The 18,673-nt window shown below is 36.2% G+C and overlaps 1 protein-coding gene across 2 annotated transcripts; it reads left to right on the top strand.

The window, feature by feature from the left end:
• The first annotated feature begins 3,947 nt into the window (after positions 1 to 3,947).
• Positions 3,948 to 14,698, top strand: LOC104228939 (probable serine/threonine protein kinase IRE4). Of its 2 annotated transcripts, XM_009781494.2 has the most exons (17): positions 3,949 to 4,533; positions 5,832 to 5,923; positions 6,052 to 6,243; positions 6,487 to 7,722; positions 9,017 to 9,189; positions 9,264 to 9,507; positions 10,233 to 10,325; positions 10,404 to 10,544; positions 10,623 to 10,715; positions 10,992 to 11,187; positions 11,348 to 11,433; positions 11,895 to 11,983; positions 12,491 to 12,542; positions 12,657 to 12,713; positions 13,376 to 13,519; positions 13,913 to 13,990; positions 14,199 to 14,698. In XM_009781494.2, exons 1-17 carry the CDS (start codon positions 4,311 to 4,313, stop codon positions 14,295 to 14,297), a joined length of 3,288 nt encoding a protein of 1,095 aa, XP_009779796.1. In that variant the 5' UTR covers positions 3,949 to 4,310; the 3' UTR covers positions 14,298 to 14,698. The 2 variants fall into 2 exon arrangements, 1 of the variants encoding a protein (XP_009779796.1); XR_011406991.1 differs by lacking the exons at positions 13,376 to 13,519; positions 13,913 to 13,990; positions 14,199 to 14,698 and having other exon boundaries at positions 3,948 to 4,533; positions 12,478 to 12,542; positions 12,657 to 12,674.
• Positions 14,699 to 18,673: the final 3,975 nt, after the last annotated feature.

The following is an 18,673-nucleotide window of genomic DNA, read 5'->3' as shown; positions in this document are numbered from 1 at the left end:
TTTTAAAAACTTCTTTCCGCTGAAACAACGGTGACATGAGTTATTAACATTATTCCATAAAAATTTAGGCATTTGAAAAAGAATTAAATCTTTTTATTTGATTAAATGTATCAATTAAACCGTTATCTTCTAATTGTACTATTTTCCTTAATACTTTTAATTCAGAAAATAAATTTAAACTATCAATATCGAATTGATTATTATGCTTTAAAAAACATTCAAGATTAAGACAATATTTTTTCAAATTTTCAACATCTATATTGCCAACTAGAAAACCAAAAATATTTTCATATGCTTTGAATTGTTCAAATCTATTTTAAAGTGAAAAAATAGCTTTGTCTATTATGTATTAAAATAATCAACTCTAAAGGACCTTTCGAAAGATTTTGAGATTTCATTATAAGCAGTCAGCACTCACATCAAATTGTTACTTCCTATATATCACACGTTTCTTACAAAATTCGGGTTCGATATTCATTTCAATTGCAATTTCCTTGGTAGAAATCATCGCAGTTCCAAATCATTCTTCTCTATATTTGTTAAAGAAAGAAATCAAACTTTTTCACTTTACAGAACTTTTTTTTAAATTTATATATAGTCTATTAGTGGTAACATAAAATGGGGCCTCCACAAATATGGGGTCTAAAGCGGTTGATTTACTTGCTTTATGGAAGGGCCGCCCCTGTCCTGATGCAAGTATTAATAGCTGATTCTAGGCTCGAACCCGTGACCTACTGATCACACGGAGACTTGATCGTTGCTCCAAGACATAGTACGAGTCGTGATAATCAAATTAATGCTGTAAGTAATTTTCTCTATCAATCACTAATTTTTGTTGTTGTTATTATTATTATTATTATTATTATTTTGCAGTATGTTGATAGTAAGACAAAATCTTAGCTGATTGATATATTGTATTCATTGGAAAAAATTGACAAAGAAATATACTTTACGTGATATCAATTAAGTTATCAAAAGTTGGTTCGTCTGAGAAGCTTTTATCGTACCAAATTAGGAAAAGAAAGGAAGGGACAAACATCTATCTTTAGTAGTGTAATTCGTTTTTTTCTTCCAATTAAATTATTTCCTTTTACGATTTTCCAAAAAAGGCAAAAACCTTTCAAAATCTTGAGAGGCCCACTTGATTTACTTCGCTTTCTAGATATATTCGTTAAGTATAATTCATAGTCTTTGAAACTTGGATATTTATTTTAAATTTTTAAATAGAAAGAATGCATATTTACATATAACGTACTGATGAGTTCATCACATTCTCGGGTAAGGAAGGCTGGCCTTTTCAAAAGTGGAGGGGACCATATATATTCTGCTGAATTTAGTAAGCAAAACATCATCTTTTAACAGCCATTTTTCACTTGTCACCGAGTGGCGGAGCTAGTATTTTCACTAAGGAATATCAAAATATAAGAATTTAAATATACTGTAAAATCAAAAGGAGTCAATGTATAATAAATATACATAAAATAAAAAAATTTATCTAGCAATACAGTGTAATTTTTCTACAAAGGGGTGTCGATTGACATCATGACTCCGCCACTGTCGTCACCTATTGTTATTAAGACTTATTGGTGATAGTTTACTATTTGAAATTTATCAAACCTTCTCATAATTAACTTCCACTAAGTTATTCGATCGAAGCTTTCCACGCCTTATTGCTAAAAATTGGCATGCCGGACCAAGTCAATACGTAGGGGCAGATGGATCTTTTCGCGTCACGAGTCAAGAGAATTTTTACGATATCATATCACCGAAAAGATAAATGAAGACATGTTACGGGATTAAACAACAGAAATAAAAAATCCAATTTAATCCCATAAGTGGAAACAAGTTACATGATTAAAGGGAGATAAAAATCAAAAAGTTTTACAAGTTTAATTTTAGAATCAATTTTCTAACGCTGGATAACTTAAAAAAGTGTAGCTCGGTGCATTTACATCCCGTATTCAAAGGCGGATTTAGGATTTCAAGATGATGAGTGCACTAGTGGATATAGAATTTACATTTGACGGATTTAACTTTTGTCTCTTACCATGAACCCACTACGCTTTAGAAATTGTGGATTCAAAATTATATTACTTTTTAAAATTTTAGTGATTTTCACACACATATATCTATACTTAGTACCGAAAATAAGACCCTCAAACTGGGATTTGAACCATTAATTTTATTTGTAGAGGTGCACCAATAATTGTTGCACCATAGGAGTCTTTAAGCATATGTGCACACATATGTATTTAAGTAATTTTAAAGAAACATAACATTGTTATACATGGTTTACAGAGAGAAGCATGTGTTCACATGAACCCATACCCCTTAACCTAGATACGTCCTTGTCCGTATTCACGCAGAATCCGGGAAATGGCCGCACTCCAAGGAGGTATAATATAAGCAACCTACCTTAATGCAAAGGTCAATGGCTAATTCTATGGTTCGAATTCGCCACTTATAAATCGAAAATGACTTGACAGTTGCTTCAAGAATCCCCTTCAAACTTTATCTTTTTAAAATCGTACTGAGAATGGTGGCTAGAGTTGCATATATTCTACCATCTGTTAGCCTATGTCACTGTTACTAGATAGCCTAATACTTTGTCTGGATTAAAAAAGAGCCACATTTTACTTTAAATTGGAATAAAACAACTACTAAATGAAAATGATGTGTGCGTACCGTTGCAACTTGGTTTATCTAAAGCTGAAAATGCCGTTGCACAAGGACGACCAAATCAATCCCTTTCATTTGGGAATTATTATTCTTCATTTCTTTGCCACCCATTATTTGATTTATATTTTGCGCCGTGACTAAAAATTATTAACTCCCAACAATTAATTTGTCAACGTAATCTATTTTTTTTTGGATTAATATGCTTATTGGAAACAAAAATTAAATAAATATAGTTAATTGTCGGTCAAAGATTAACTTATTTTTGAACGAGTGAATGTATAGATTTGTGAAGTATTTATGGTTTTTTTTAAAAAAAAAAAATATTTTGTGAATCAGAATTTCATAAAGTTGACATGAGATAGTGACTATTCAGAGCAGCCCGATGCACAAAACATCTCGCGTTCATGCAGGGTCCGGAGAAGGCCGTATCTTAAGGGGGTGTGATGTAGGTAGCATACTCCGATGCAAGCAATAACAACTGATTTCATAGTTAGAACTCATGAATCATGATCACACGGAAATAACTTGACCGTTGTTCCAGAGCTCCCCTTCGAGATAGTAAACGTCCAACTGAACTGTGACCTTCACCACCCCAAAAAGGTAGCCAACGACCTATCTTGATGGAAGCATCAATGACTAATTTTACAGCTCAAACTCGTGATCTATATATCACACATAAACAACTTTGACATTGCTTCAAGGCTCCCTTCCACTAAACACTGCCAAATAAATAAAATATGGACAACTTTGGGTAACATTACGAGAAAGATTATTAAATTGTAATTCCATAAGAAAAAGTTAAGAATAATAACTTATTGCTTGTTTGGCCAAGCTTCACCAAAGCCAAAAATATTTTTTTCTCAAAAAAAGTATTTTTTTAAAAAAATTGAAGTGTTTGGCCAAACTTTTAGAAAATAATAATAATTTTAAATAGAAGCGTAAACAGTTTAGAAAAGTAGAAAAAAATATCTTCTCTCCAAACCTATTTTTTTAAAAAACACTTTTGAGAAAAATAAAAGCAGTTTTTAAAAGCTTGACCAAATATTAATTGCTACTCAAAATTACTTTTCAAATTAATTAGCCAAAAACAAACTATTTCTCACCAAAAGTAATTTTGATAAAGAACACTTTTCAAAATAAGTTGATTTTTGCAGTTTGGCTAAATAGGCTATTAGTAAGACATATTAAAAAGGAAATAATATAAGTACTAAAGAAGAAAAGAATAAAAACAGTGGTTTAAATTCTTGTGACACAGATCCATAGACAATAAAAAGGAGAAGGTAGAAGTAAAAAGAGTTTTAGGTTGAATTCAAACTCTGAAATAGGATCAGAGTTGCAACATTTATGCTTCCAAGTTGCAACTCAGATCCTGAGATTAAAAACAATAAAGTTCTCTCAACAAACACAACATAGATTTTGCCTTTTTGTATATTACTATTAGAATTAGAACATCCGAAACACGCCATCACTCCCTCTCCTTCTCCTTCCTTTTTCTGTTTGAAAAGTTGGAACCGTTACCTCAACAACCGCTTCACCAAAACCACACTGTTTACTCAAAAACTCTCATTTTATTAATTTCAGTTTTTCTTCAATAAAACTAGGGATTTAAGATTGTTGTGGCTGAGTTTCTGATGGCGGAACCGAGTCGGACCGCTGGTGTTGAGTCGTCGTCGTCGCCAGAGACCGGAATTCCGACCGGTTTGAACCGGATTAAGACTAGGCGGCTTGAGTCGAAGGAAAGGCCGAGTTCAAGGCTTGTAGTAGATTCCGATAAGTTGAATGAGTCTCCTCGTTCTGGAGCTTCCACGCCTCGTTTGAAGCAGGACCAAAGAGCTGCCGCAAAAGGACGTAAAGGTCTTTTTGCTAAATCTCCTGTAGTTTTTAAATAGTTAACCTTTCTGTTCTACGCATTACGATACTTTTTAATGCAGTTATTAAGTTTTTGATTAGTGTTAGTTTAAGAGTTTTATTTGATTTGTGTATTATAGTAGTGGCAATTGAAGAAGATATTAAAGTAATAGATAAAATGTCGCGTCAAAGTTTAATATTGAGTAGTTAAATGAATGAATTTTTTGAAAATAGTCAGAATAATATTAATAATGGAGTGGTGTTGAGCATTTTGGAATGATAGAGTGTAGTTTGCATTGGAAAGGGGAGGTAGAAAATTTCTATTGTTTGATATAGTCAAATGGTAGGCTGAACATGATGATGCCATTGGGCATTCGAATGGTGTATTAGCTATTTTTTAAAATTCTTTTATGATGGTGGTGCCCGATGCTCCGAGCTAGCTTGCGCATGACTCGAGCATTCCACCGGATGCCTACTACTTCCCATCTATAGGTGTATTAGCCATATTGTCTCTGCATGTCTAAAAATGATACCTTTTTTTAATAAGGATTTTTTTTTTAAAAAAAAGTAGTGGATTTTTGTTCAGATGAAGGAAGATATACTTTGGATTTATTGGTCTCCTGTCTAGAGAAGCTAGTGGATCTGATAGAAAAGAAACTCTTAGAGTTGGGATCAGGAGATTGTAGACATTGGGGAGCCAATATCTGCTTTAATTACTGAAGTTTTTCAGCTGAAAGCTGTATGGTAATTTTCTAGAAAGAAAGTTGGTATATGTATAATAATTTCCATAACGAATGTATGCACAGCCTAATGCCGACGTCTAATAGTAATAGAATGAACGAGTAGTCATAGAATGAACGAGTATTCGAAGACCCTATCCTCCCATATGAATGGAGAAGCTTGTTTGAGAGGGAGGAAGCTGGTCATTTGTCTTAGTGAAGTTGCAGTCTGAGCAAGTATACTTTAAGCTGTTATATGATCAGACTGTGATTTTCACCTTTAAAAATGTCATCCTCCGTGTTGTACTAGTGCTTCCGATGCATAGATTATTTATCATTGCCTAAACTTTGGAATTCCTTGGTAAGATTTAAAATTACTTTGATTGTAAATTCCCTAAGTTTGTATCTTCTCAATTGGGTGGAATCTCTCTGCACCCCCCCCCCTCCCTCGCGCTTTCTGTTAGTGATGCAGGAACTCAAAGGAGTTTAAGTTCCATTTTTTTTTTTTAAATTTTCGGCAGCTCTTTTTCTCTGTCCAAATTGGATTTCTGTTCTACTAAACTTTCTGGTCCTTTTACCTAACAGGACACCGTAAAGGCAGGAAGATAGCTAGTTGGTTTGCGTCATATCTCTTTAAGGATTTAGATCAAGCTGGTAGTGGAATTTCAGTAAATCAGGTAAGAAATGGTTTAGCTTGCACATAAAAGTAGTTTTGTTAAGTTACTCTGGATGTGCTATGATATGTTTCTGCTGGTTATTTGATGTGCTGTGCTATGTCTCACTGTTTGATGATTTGCAATTTTAGGTTACTGACAAGGAGGGTCCTGGAAGGAATGTGCATAAGATGGGGAAGCATGTGACAATGAGGCAATCTTCCCAAGGAACAATGCCTAATAGTAAAGCAAGCAAAACATTCAAAAGTTTTTCACACGAGCTAGGTCCAAAAGGTGGCATTCAACCTTCACCTCCGCGAGCTCACAGCTATAATGATCTAAAGGTATTTCTTTCGACATTTCTTGTTCTGACACTTCCAGTTATTAATTGAGGATGGTAAGTGATAAGCATAGGAAAGAATTAGGTTCTGATACTTCCAGTTATTATTTTTGGGGGGTAAGTGATAAGCATAGGAAGGAATTACGTTCATTTTAGAGTGTAATGATCAAGATAAGTAGGTCAAATGGGGTGGCTGATATGGTTTTGAAGTTCAATATTAACTTTTGTTCCATTGGATGAGATGCAGGAGCTGATTGGATCTCTTCGTTTAAGATTTGATGCTGCTAAAGAAGCAGTGAACACCGAACTAGGCGGTTTCTTGCAGGAGGTTGTAGAAATTGTACAGAAGAATGAGAAGAATGATTCCTTGCCTCTGGATGGACAAAAGATGGCTGAAGAACTTGTTGTTCTTGCTCAAGATTGTATCAAAATGACGTGCTTAGAGTTCCGCTCCAACTGTGAAGCAATTGTCCAAGACCTGACTATGAAAAGACAAGAATGCCAAATGGGTCTTTTGAAATGGTTGTTGACACGTATGCTTTTTATATTGACACGGTGCACAAGACTGTTGTATTTTGCTAAGGACAGTGAGCCAGTTGATGAGACATCTCTGGCCAAGCTTAAAGAATGTCTAAATAGAATCCCTTCTATTAAAACGGATTGGGTTCTCAAGCGAGGGATATCTGATTCGGAAGCAGGTTGTACTTTGAACACAAAGGCTGGTGGCAAATGCAGTTCGGAGGAAGAAAAGACTTCAAAATTTTCCTCCCACACACATCAGCAGAAATCTGAATTTCTCTTGGATGGAAGTGTCACTACACTAGAAAAAGATCCCATGTTTATTGAACCAACATCATCTTTTATTAACCATCCTGACATTCAGTCTAACATGAAATCATTAAACCATATCAGCGACCGAATTAGTGGAGAATTGAAAAACGAGTGTAGACAACAGTATTCAGATGATTCTTTGGTGATATGTAGAATTTGTGAGGAACTTGTTCCCCCTATTCATTTGGAGTCTCATTCCTATATATGTGCTTATGCAGAGAAATGTGATTCGAAATCTCTAGATGTAGATGAGCGCCTTCTGAAATTTGCAGAGTTACTGGATCAGCTTGTGGAATCACGTAATTTAGGATTTCATGCAACGTCTGAGATCCAAGAAAATTCAAAGCTGAGAAGTGCAAATTCTGGGAATACATCTGAAAGTTATTCACCAAATATGGGTGAGTGGAGAAGCAAAGGGATAGATGGAATGTTCGAGGATCTTCATGAGATGGATACAGCCAGTATAGAGGATTCTCCATTAGCAGCATTCGTTAATTTGAAGAGTCACTTGGGTGCAAAGTTTAATCATTGTGGCCCACCATCTTCAACAGGGAGCATGACATCAGTATCCTCCACAAATACCCCTCGGGCAGTAAATTTTGACTTCTGGTTAGAGCATAACAATCTTTCTGAGCTAGAGGATGTCCAGCAGGTTTGTCACTGTACTCTGAATTTTGGTTGGCAATTTGTCTCAACTTAGTGAGAAATATGTGTTGGGTCGTGTCCAGAAATCCAAAATTTAGTAGTGAAGAAGCACTAAAGTTGGAATCCAAGTATTTCACTCCATATACTAATGATCAATTAAGAAAAATCACAGGAAGTTCTCTTGTTTTGCTTGTGTCTGTCTAAGAGGAGGAAAATGGAGTAAGAGAGAGTATGTGAACAAAATAAAGGATTCTAATGCTGGCGATGATCATTTAGCAATATGGATAGCTATAAATAATTGTGTACAGCTCATTCTTTTGGTGTATTAAATCTTATATTTCTATCGGGTTGCTTACTAGACGCGTCAGTTTCTAAAAGTCTTTCCTTGATCATTTTCCTTACTAAATCTCCATGGAAATCACAGCCTAATGAAGGAGGATTTTAGAGTTGGCTTATTTTTTACAATTGTTCATTAGTGCTATTTCATAAAAGGAACTTCTTTGTTTGACAAGAAACCAATAAATCAATTTGGGCTAAATCGAAATAGAGTAGTGCTTTAAGTTCTCAAGTCACTGCAGTGATTTTTCTGCTACCTGTTCCGATCATTCATCTCTGGAGAATACAAAAGATTCATTAATGATTATGTTCTTTGATTTATCATCTCTTTCTTTTTCCGAACTTTCTTAACCAACTCTTTTCCATGTCTCGTTATTAATATTCTTATACACTCTCTGTCCCATTTCATGAGACAGTATTCTACTTGGAGGATGCAGGTTCCTAATGAAATATTTGAGGTGCGTGCAAGTTGGACGTGACACCAGCCTTATAAAGAAAACGGGAAGAGTGTCATATAAATTGGTACAAGAGAAGTACTAAATAATTAATAAGAGAAATCTTTCGTATTAGTTACTGGGATGAGTTTGTATAGTTTCAAGTTTTTAATTGATTGAAACACATGATCTACCTATGTTTCGTTAAACCTAATAATAATTCTCCAAGACTTCTTTTGCTTCTCATTAACTCGTTTTGCAGTTTAAATATAAATAAAAACATTCTAAATTTGAGATTTCTGTGAAAAATCTGTGTAAGTGATGATATGGCGCTAATGCTGCTATGTTTCAGAAGTTTATAGCTGATAATGTATTAGTGTACCTCTTTTCCATCTCCATAAATTATTATCATTTCAGAATTAACTATACTGTGTAGATCAATAGTTTCTTTATTAAAGAGCTAAGGACTTAACTCATTCCTGCATGTTAGATGGGCTGATTTTGTCCTTTCCGTTTCTTTTTCCTTCTTAGATTGCTGATTTAGCAGATATTGCACGTTGTGCGGCCGGAACAGATCTTTCAGAAGAAGGATCTCATGAGCCTTTAATTGCTTTCATGCAAGACCTACAATATACTTTACAAAATAACAAGCTAAAAGCTCTTGTAGTAGATACATTTGGGGGACGAATAGAGAACCTTTTGCGGTACAACTTTTTGGACTCGTCGTATATTAGAATTTATAGATGAAGCAGAACTGACACTGCTCCACTACATGCAGAGAGAAATATATACTTGCTTGTGATCTTGTGGATAGAAAAGACGGTTTTGGACATTCAGAAGGCTCCAAAATGTTAGTGGATAATTCATCTCATTCCAGTATAATGTCAACTCCTTCAAGTTCATCACACAAAGAAAGAACAAGCATTGATGATTTTGAGATTATCAAACCAATCAGCAGAGGTGCCTTTGGCAGAGTTTTTCTGGCACGCAAGCGGTCAACTGGAGATTTATTTGCAATCAAGGTACCTTTTGAGTCATCTTAGCCTTCAAATCAATTAATGTATCTGATAATTATATTTGCATTTGCATAAATGATATTATTCAACTCTTTTCCTTATGTTTGTGGATACCAGTAGACATCTACATTCCTTTACAGAAAAGATCTCACGTTTGTTGGTTTCTAGGGATTGTTGTTGGAAAGGAGGTTTTCTATTTTATTTATTATTTTAGGGATACCACTTAATTTATCCCAACTTTAGTGCTGACGGATCTTGTTGTGGATTCAATAAGAAGAATTAAGGACCTTTTTTTTAGGTGGGCTAGTGGAACACATATTTTTAGAATACAACAATGAATGGGTGAATTCATTTTCGATGATGAATGTAAGAGTCGCACTGAAGTACAACTGGGTGGGGGGGGGGGATTTTGCATCTTTAACAAGACGCTGTTTTTTCAAAGTATGCTGGTTATAAGTACCTGAGAGACATGGAAGTTCAATTTCTATGCTAATCATTAACTGCTTTGTCAGTGGACCACTTTTGCATTGCATCCTGCGAATGGGAGAATTAACAAGTTGGAGAAGCTTGTGGTTAGATTAAGGGACTATCTTAGTTATGTAGCATGTTTATGTGTATCAACAAATATCTCATTGAAGTATTTGTCTGCCATCGTATTGTTACTGAAAACTTCTTTTGTATGACCAAGTTGGTACCGATTTCTGACATGATGCCATTCATCCTATATGCAGGTTCTCAAGAAATTAGATTTGTTGCGAAAGAATGATATTGAGCGCATATTGGCAGAGCGCAATATATTGATTACCGTCAGAAACCCTTTTGTGGTATTAATTTTATTTTTATTTTTTATTTTTCCTTTTGTCGGTCTCAGTAGGATCATGAAGATGCTTTCACGGTTGTAGGTCCGATTTTTTTATTCATTCACCAGCAGAGACTACCTTTATTTGGTCATGGAGTATCTTAATGGCGGTGATCTATTCTCTCTGCTTAAAAAAGTTGGTTGCCTTGAGGAAGATGTAGCTCGAACCTATGTCGCGGAATTGGTACTTTTCTAAACTTTCTTGTCATGAAATTTTGCAACCTTTCGAGCTCTTTGAAGGATGTGTTTTGCCCTTCTTCAGGTCCTTGCTCTGGAGTACCTTCATTCTTTAGGAATTGTCCATCGTGACCTCAAGCCAGACAACATATTAATTGCTCAAGATGGGCATATAAAGGTTGGTTTAGTATATTAGAGATCTTTGAAATGATGAGGAAGCTAAAATTAATTGTATTTTGCTGAATGATAAGTGATTCTCAATTTGCCAGTATTGATAACACCCCCACCCCCCACCCATCCAAAGGTGTCCCAAATTTGATCGCTCTGATAGGAATCTTGTAATCCTAGTATCAACTCCATCATAAATCGTTCTGCAGAGTACATGCATGTTTTTGATGTATTTCTAGTCTGTGTTGAAGGGGATCATGTTCTAACCTTGGATATGCTTAACCAGCTTACAGATTTTGGTTTGTCGAAAATTGGACTAATGAACAGCACGGATGATCTATCTGGACCCGATACAAAGGATGTAGTGCTTCCTGATGTTGGTAGCCAGCAAGATCCAGATCATCTATTGGACAAATCTCAACGGTCAGCTGTTGGTACCCCTGACTATTTGGCTCCGGAAATTCTTCTTGGAACTGAGCATGGTGAGAAAGAAATTGCTATACTAGAGTTGGTGATATGCTGATACTCCCTCCCCATGTCACCTTTATCTAAAAATAAAACATAATATAGATAAAAGGGGGATGTCAGGAGTGACAATGAAAGGAACAAAACGTTGACTTTGCCATCTGATTATATGTACAGGTAGCGCTGCTGATTGGTGGTCAGTAGGAATCATTTTGTTTGAACTCATCACTGGGGTTCCGCCTTTCAATGCCGAGCACCCTGAGGTATTATATTGCGGTTCCTCCCTATTCTGAGCATCATTCACATTGCAATTGTCTAATGTATTACTTTTTGTCATATTGAAATTATAGGGAAAATGTAACTCTTTCAGTAGTCATTTTGCCAGTCATAATATTAAATAGGTGTGACCTAGCTATATAAGATTGGTCTTTCACTAAAGTCCTCCATTCAGTTTAGGACAATTGTAATGTGTGCATGTGATTCCTTGAGGACAGACTTTGACTCCAGTTGACAGATGCTAAGTTGGACTTTAAGTTCATATAAACTACAATGCATTTTAAGAAGCAGGAATTTCTTAATGATAGTTGACAAATTTTGCCTTATTTGTTTGTTGCCTTTATCTTTAAGAAAGCTACCCGGAAAATATATAGCACCAGATGACTTAATAGTTGCAGTAAGTATGGGACTTCACCTCCTCAACACATTACTGTTTCTGGCTTGACAGGTTATCTTTGATAATATTCTTAACAAGCAAATCCCCTGGCCGTTTGTCCCAGAAGAGATGTCCCTTGAGGCACAAGATTTGATTGACAGGTTAGCTAATAATACCATTTTAAATTTTATACATGAACAATCCTCTGGGGACCAATTTCAATGGCAGTCTAGCATCCTCTTATAGAATGGTCAGGTCCGAAACGCTTTCTTCGTTTAAGTCTTTATTTTGTACTGAAGAACACGCATGGATTTTGCATAGACTAGGTTGGTAATTGGTACATCTTTTGGTGCCTGTAGTTTGATTAGTTGGAAACAAACGTCTCTGGTTTTTATTGTGAGTTTTCACCTCAAAATCATGTTCCTAGGTGATCTCACAGTAGCACATTTCCAGTGCCTAGGGGCTCTCTTGGGTACCAGTTTTGTATTTGTTCCTTGGACATCATTGATGCAATTACTGTTTATTTTCTGTTTGAAACATTAATAGTACCATTCATCCTTGAATACCCTAGTTGTTTAAATTACTTGGGCTGCCAATTCAACCATAAAATGTTTTCCCTTGATTTTGTCTGCTGGATGATCTAACTCAGTTGTAGAGCTTTATTGTAGGCTTCTTGTTCATGACCCAAATCTGCGCCTTGGAGCAAAAGGAGCATCAGAGGTTGTCTTGTGCATATTCTTAAAGAATAATATGCTCTTTGTGTACTAGTTATATGGGATGAAACTTCCATGGTTGGCACTAACTTTCATCATCTACTCCTCCATATTCCTACAGGTAAAAGCACACCAATTTTTCAGTGGAGTTGACTGGGATAATCTTGCCTTACAGAAGGTAGGCCTTACTGTATAAAAAATCAGTTGTGTGGGTTTGAGCCTGCTCAGCTTCTTTGATAATCTCATTTAACATATTTAGATTCATGATTTCTGTGAAAAAGGACTGGGCAGCACACTTTGTTAATTATAGTTTTTCTCTTAAAGAATTAGCTCCTTCCTCTTTAACCATTATCTTTTCCATTTTCTGTATATTGGATAGTGGTAATTAGTTGAGTGCCAGTTAACTTGTGTAATGGCAAATGCAGTCATTTTATTGAACATAGTTGTAATTTCTGTTAATATGTGTCTAGATTCATTGTCTATGCCATAACTAGGAATTTCAGTAATCAGAAATCTTTCGTTCTTTTGGATAACGTAGACCCCCATATAGTGCTTTTGCATATCTTTCATCAACAATTGAATCAGTATAGGCAGATTTTTTTTAAAAAAAGGGGCAGCCGAGTGCACTAAGCTCCCGCTATGCGCGGGGTCCGGGGAAGGGCCGTACTACAAAGGTCTATTGTACGCAGCCTTACCCTGCATTTCTGCAAGAGGCTGTTTCCACGGCTCGAACCCGTGACCTCCTTGTCACTACGGCAGCAACTTTACCGGTTACGCCAAGGCTCCCCTTTAGTATAGGCAGATTGTTCTCTTTAATTTCTGATTCATTTGTTTCTATAGGCAGCCTTTGTACCACAGACTGATGGTGTTGATGACACAAGCTATTTCGTATCCCGTTATGGTCTAAGTGGAGTGCAAGATGATGAAGATTGTAATGATTCTGCTTCCGACAGCTCTGAGTTCTCGTCGAACTTCGCACTTGAGGTAAACTAAATTTTCTACGTAAATGCAATCATTCACTTTTCAAGAAATACTCAATGTATGGCCATGTTGCATTATGCTAATTCACTCTATCACGAGTAGCTAGTTACATACCATATCGGCGAGAACACTTTTTGTCCTCCCCACCCCCCACCCCCACCCCCCACTATGCATATACTGAATGACATCTAATAATGCAAATTCTTTCCTTTCTGCTCACTTGATATGCTACATGGCCTGCTAAAGTTTCAGCATATGCATACCAGAATCTAATGCAATAACTTACTTGAACTCATCACGTTAATAAATTTAAAGGAGGATACCATGTATTCATTAATCACACTCTTTTTGCTGATTATATCTAACATAGAGTCTCTATTGATGTTTGCTTTGCAGAATATGGATGAATGTGGTGATCTCGCTCAGTTTGATCCTTCTCCTCTTGATCTGTCCTTGATGAATTTTTCTTTCAAGGTATGCCATGATGTTTACGTTATATAATCGTGAGTGCTCAACCGCAATCATATTCCCTACTTTATAAGCAGTAAATGAATAAAGAAATGAAGTGGGAAAAAAACGTTGAACTGCTATATGTAACCTTTGATTTATGATCCAAAGTCAAGAACAGCAAATCTGTATGAGAGTTTTTAACCATATGTATTCCAATTTGTTCTTCAAACAGAACCTCTCTCAGTTGGCATCCATCAACCATGATATGCTCTTGCAAAGTGGCTTCGATTCGTCAAGGTGCTCATCTCCCTGTAAGGGTCCAAGTGAATAAGCTACATATTCTTTTAGTTTCATCAGTGCAAATAAATGGAACTAAAGAATAGGTATTGTAAAGGGGGACGTACCCCGCCATCCACATGGAATTTGTCAGATCTCTCATACAACAACAACGGCCCAGTGAAATCCCATTAGTGGGGTTGTTGGATCTCTCATACAGGAAAAAAAATGAATGATATTTGCTGTACATGGAATGTGGAATGTAACATTCTAATGCAACATCTCACAACCAAAGCTTATAGTTTAGTGGTACTGGCAGATGTCATTCACACAATATATGTGGGTTGGATTCTCACTGTCCAATTTTCCTCCCCTTTTCTCATGTAATAGAAAATAAAATAAAGAATTAAAGATACTCAACATTCTCGTCGTCAAGGTTGGAGGTTATTTCTTTCACACTGTTGACAAGCTCAACTGTTGCTTGCGATTGAATATCTGATGCCCAATTGAAACTATTTCACTTGAAAATTCGTATAAAGTTACCAATTTGACTTTATGTGAACTGTTAATTGTACATGAAGAGAGTTTTATAATTCAGACGAAGAAAAATGAAAAGATGCTGCCGGGACTACTACAAAGTCCAAGTTATTTTTACCAATCAAGAGACTTCGTGTGCTCAAAGAAGCTGTTGCTGATGTCTCAAAAATAACAAAGCCCAACTTATTTTTCTACCACACCTGTCAATTTGATTCCAATTTTTTCTTCCAATCATTGAGGTTTTAGATTCTTAAATAACAGAGCTCATGTTAAGTTCTAACCAGCTTGTCCAACTATTTTAAACCCCAATTGCTTATTCAAAGTACTTATTGCTACAAGAATTTTCTTGGATTTTTTAATTGGTGAAAGAATATATAGATATGCCTTTTTTTCTTTCCAAGTTTTGCTGGATTCTACTAATCACATAAATTTATTACGCAGAATTTCTACTGGGCCTTCCTTGTTTATGCATTTGATTTTTTTTTTTTTGAGGGGGGGGGGGGGGAGGGTTGGTTCCGCGAATATGTTATGCATGTTCTAAGTAACTTGGTTATTTTTATAGTAGTGAGGTATTCAATTGAAGTATTGAATATGTTATGCATGTTCTGAGCAACTTGGCAAATTCGAGTTTTTTAGTCCTTTTTGCTCTTCCTCTAAGTCTTAACTTTCAGCTAAATGTTGGTTGTGTCGGAGGAAGTAGAACTATATTTTCCAGTCTATTTCAGTCTGAATTTGGATAAATAATTCTACATTAAATTGCTCATTGAATTGTCAATTTAGCGTGACGAATCAAGGATATGAACTTACATTCATTTTTAGAGGCTAATACAAATATACTCGATTTGAAGCCATATTAATTAGCAGTGGAGAAGATGACGACAACAACAACGACGATCCAGTAAAATCCAACAAGTGAGGTCTGGGGAGGATAGTGTGTACGCAGACCTTACCTCTATCCCGAGGGGTAGAGAAGCTGTTTCCGATAGACCCTCGGCTCAAGAAGACGAAAAAAGACAATATACAGCAGTAGAGAAGATAGTAGCAAAATACTTCTGAAAGAATGGAGTATCCATGCAGTACAATTCCATGAGGATTATTGAAAGTACTCTTAGAGAACTTCCAGGTTTAAAGTGGTTAGGAGTGCTCTTAGATTTCAATTTTATTTTAGATAAGCATGATCTCTCCCATTAAGGTTTCATCTTCACTTGAGTTGCATAAAACATATTCCTTACGAACATGAATCCCCCATCTTTCCAATCGATCAATGGTAGCTAATAGGTGTCGAACTGCAAGCCACAATATGAACTAATGTCTTGGTATCAACTGTGTTCCTATAGTAATGTATTTCCAAGGGACTTTCTGGTACTGTGGACATAGAGATAGATATGCTTTCTTTATGCTGAAACCTTCATGTGTAGCACATTGCTGCAGTTCCACTGTAAGGTCCTTGTCCTTATACCAGTTCCTGGCATCAAAAATTTTCTCACAAGCCAGCACGCTTGTTTAGGTATTAGCATAATGACTAAGTCCCTGTTTTTTTCACATAGAATCCATGAATCCATAGTACCCAAAGAGACTCTTTTTTTGTGATCACTGCCAAAAGAAGTTTACATATTGATGCTTTGTTCCATGTGTGAAAATTGATGATATTTAAAATCTCCAGCTAACTTGGGCATGCATAGTTGTTCCTATGACACTAGTGCCTTTCTTGATGCATCACAATTGCATGTCCAAAGAAATATTCTGCAGATACTCGTTAGTAATTGTATTACTTTAATAGGAAGACTTGAGCCCAATATGTTTGAATCTCAAACAATACGCTTTTGATCGGTTGTAATCTTTCACTATATGATAGCAGCTCGGTAGTCCAACATATGATCTTTGATATCATTCTCTCTACCAAGGGCATACACTGCTGTATAGTTAGTTTCCTAGCAGAGAAGGGAACACCAAGATACTTAAAGGGCATCTCCCCTAAAGTGAATTGCATTTCAGTCAAGATTTGTTCCTTCAGGATTGTTGAGACACCAGTGATATATAAAGAACTTTTGTCCAGATTTGCTCTGAGGCCAGAAACATCTGAGAAGTGATTGAATGCTTGGAGCAGCAGCTGAATTGATATTCTATCCGCTCGACAACACATTATGAGATCATTCGCAAAGCATATATGCACCAACTTTATCTTCCCACACCTTGGATGGTAGTTGAAGTCAGGGATATGTTGTAGTTGCTTGAGGGTCCTGTTCAAGTATTCCATAGCCAGAAAAAAAGAGATAAGGACACATAGGGTCCCCCTACCTCAGTCCCTTTTTAGCCACAAACTTAGGAGTAAGCCCTCCATTGATTAGGAGTGAGTAGCTCACTGTGGTAATACATTCAATGATCCAGTTCACAAACTTCCTAGGCAAGCCAAATTCTAGTAGAACACTCTTTAGAATACCCCACTCCACTGAATGATATGTTTTCCTGATGTCGATTTTGATTAGGCATCTAGGTAATAATCCTTTTTGAGTATAGCTCTTAACTAGCTCATGAGCCATTAAAAAATTGTCCAGTATACTCCTCCCTGCTATGAAAGCTGATTGGGATGGTCCAACTAAAGAATCCGCTACTATCTTCAACCTAACAGTGAGGATTTTTGCAATGATCTTGTACATGGTGGTACAACAAGCTATATGTCTATACTCTCTCACATATGTTGGATTAGAGACCTTGGGTACTAATGTTATTGTGTTACAGTTGATCTCCTTTAACAGTTTTTCATTATCAAAAAATTGTAGGATAGCCTGAGTAACTTCTTCTCCTATTATTCCCCAAAACTCCTTAAAAAATTCTGCAGTGAACCCATCTATTCCAGGAGACTTGTCATTAGGTAAATCCCTCAGTGCCTGGAGCACTTCCATTTTTGGGACAAGTTGAATAAGAGCTTGTTGTTTCTCTCTATTGAGGCATGGTCCATCTTTGGCATAGTAGGTGTTTAGGCATGACACCTCATGAGCAGTTGTGTTCCTAGCAGCCTTTGAAAGAAGTTTGTGAATTCTTTTTGCACCTGTGTAGGCTCTATTAGTTGCACTCCTTGATCATTCCATATTGAAACAATACTATTTCTAGCTTGTCTAGCTTTGAGTTGAGCATGGAAGAACTTAGAGTTGGAATCCCAATGATTGATCCAGACAACTTTGGATTTTTGTCTAAGCACTCTTTCATGAATAGTAGACAATTTCTCTAGTTTCAGCAATATCTCTCTCTTCCAAAATTAGTTGTGGATTATAGAGATCATTCCCCACTTCACTCTGGATGTCACTAAGCTTTGACTATAACTCCTTTAGTTTATGATCTAGAGATGACATTTCTCTGTTTATGGTCTTAGTTACCTGCTCAATATGCTTCAGCTTCTTGCATACTCTGTACATAGTATACCATGTGATGTTAATCTCCCAAGCTTTTTGAGTGGCCTCTTTGAATGCTTCCTGATGCAGTAGCACATTCAGCAATTTGAAGGGCTTGGGAAGACTCTATCTAGGCACAATGGTAGAGATGAGGATGGGTGAGTGATCTGAGCATCCCTGATTAAGATAACAAGCTTTCAGATTACCACAAGTGGTGAACTATTGATCATTGCCAAGAGCCCAGTCAATTAAGCTATAAATTCTATCCTCAGGATTTTGCTTATTGCTCCATGAAAACTGACATCCCTTCCTTCTGATTTGGCGAAGCCAACTTCATCTATACATTCCTGAAAATCTTGTGTTTTTGCTTGCTGGATAGGAGCCCCATTAACTCTATCATGGACCGACAAAACAGTATTGAAATCCCCCATTATCATCCATGGTTCAGTTATATTATTATTGATCCTTTTCAATTGCTCCCAAATTTGCTTTCTTACTTCAATAG

The sequence above is a fragment of the Nicotiana sylvestris genome, chromosome 4, assembly GCF_000393655.2.
Source record: "Nicotiana sylvestris chromosome 4, ASM39365v2, whole genome shotgun sequence".
Lineage (NCBI taxonomy): Eukaryota > Viridiplantae > Streptophyta > Magnoliopsida > Solanales > Solanaceae > Nicotiana > Nicotiana sylvestris.
The sequence above is the reverse complement of the archived record's forward strand: the minus strand, read 5'-3'. Positions and strand labels throughout refer to the sequence as shown.

What these genes read in the sequence shown, in the direction of transcription:
- LOC104228939 (XM_009781494.2), top strand. Translation starts at nt 4,311, where the DNA reads ATGGCGGAACCGAGTCGGACCGCTGGTGTTGAGTCGTCGTCGTCGCCA. An exon ending in AGCTAGAGGATGTCCAGCAG is followed by an intron (nt 7,723 to 9,016) that starts GTTTGTCACTGT and finishes TTTCCTTCTTAG; the next exon opens with ATTGCTGATTTAGCAGATAT. An exon ending in CGAATAGAGAACCTTTTGCG is followed by an intron (nt 9,190 to 9,263) that starts GTACAACTTTTT and finishes CACTACATGCAG; the next exon opens with AGAGAAATATATACTTGCTT.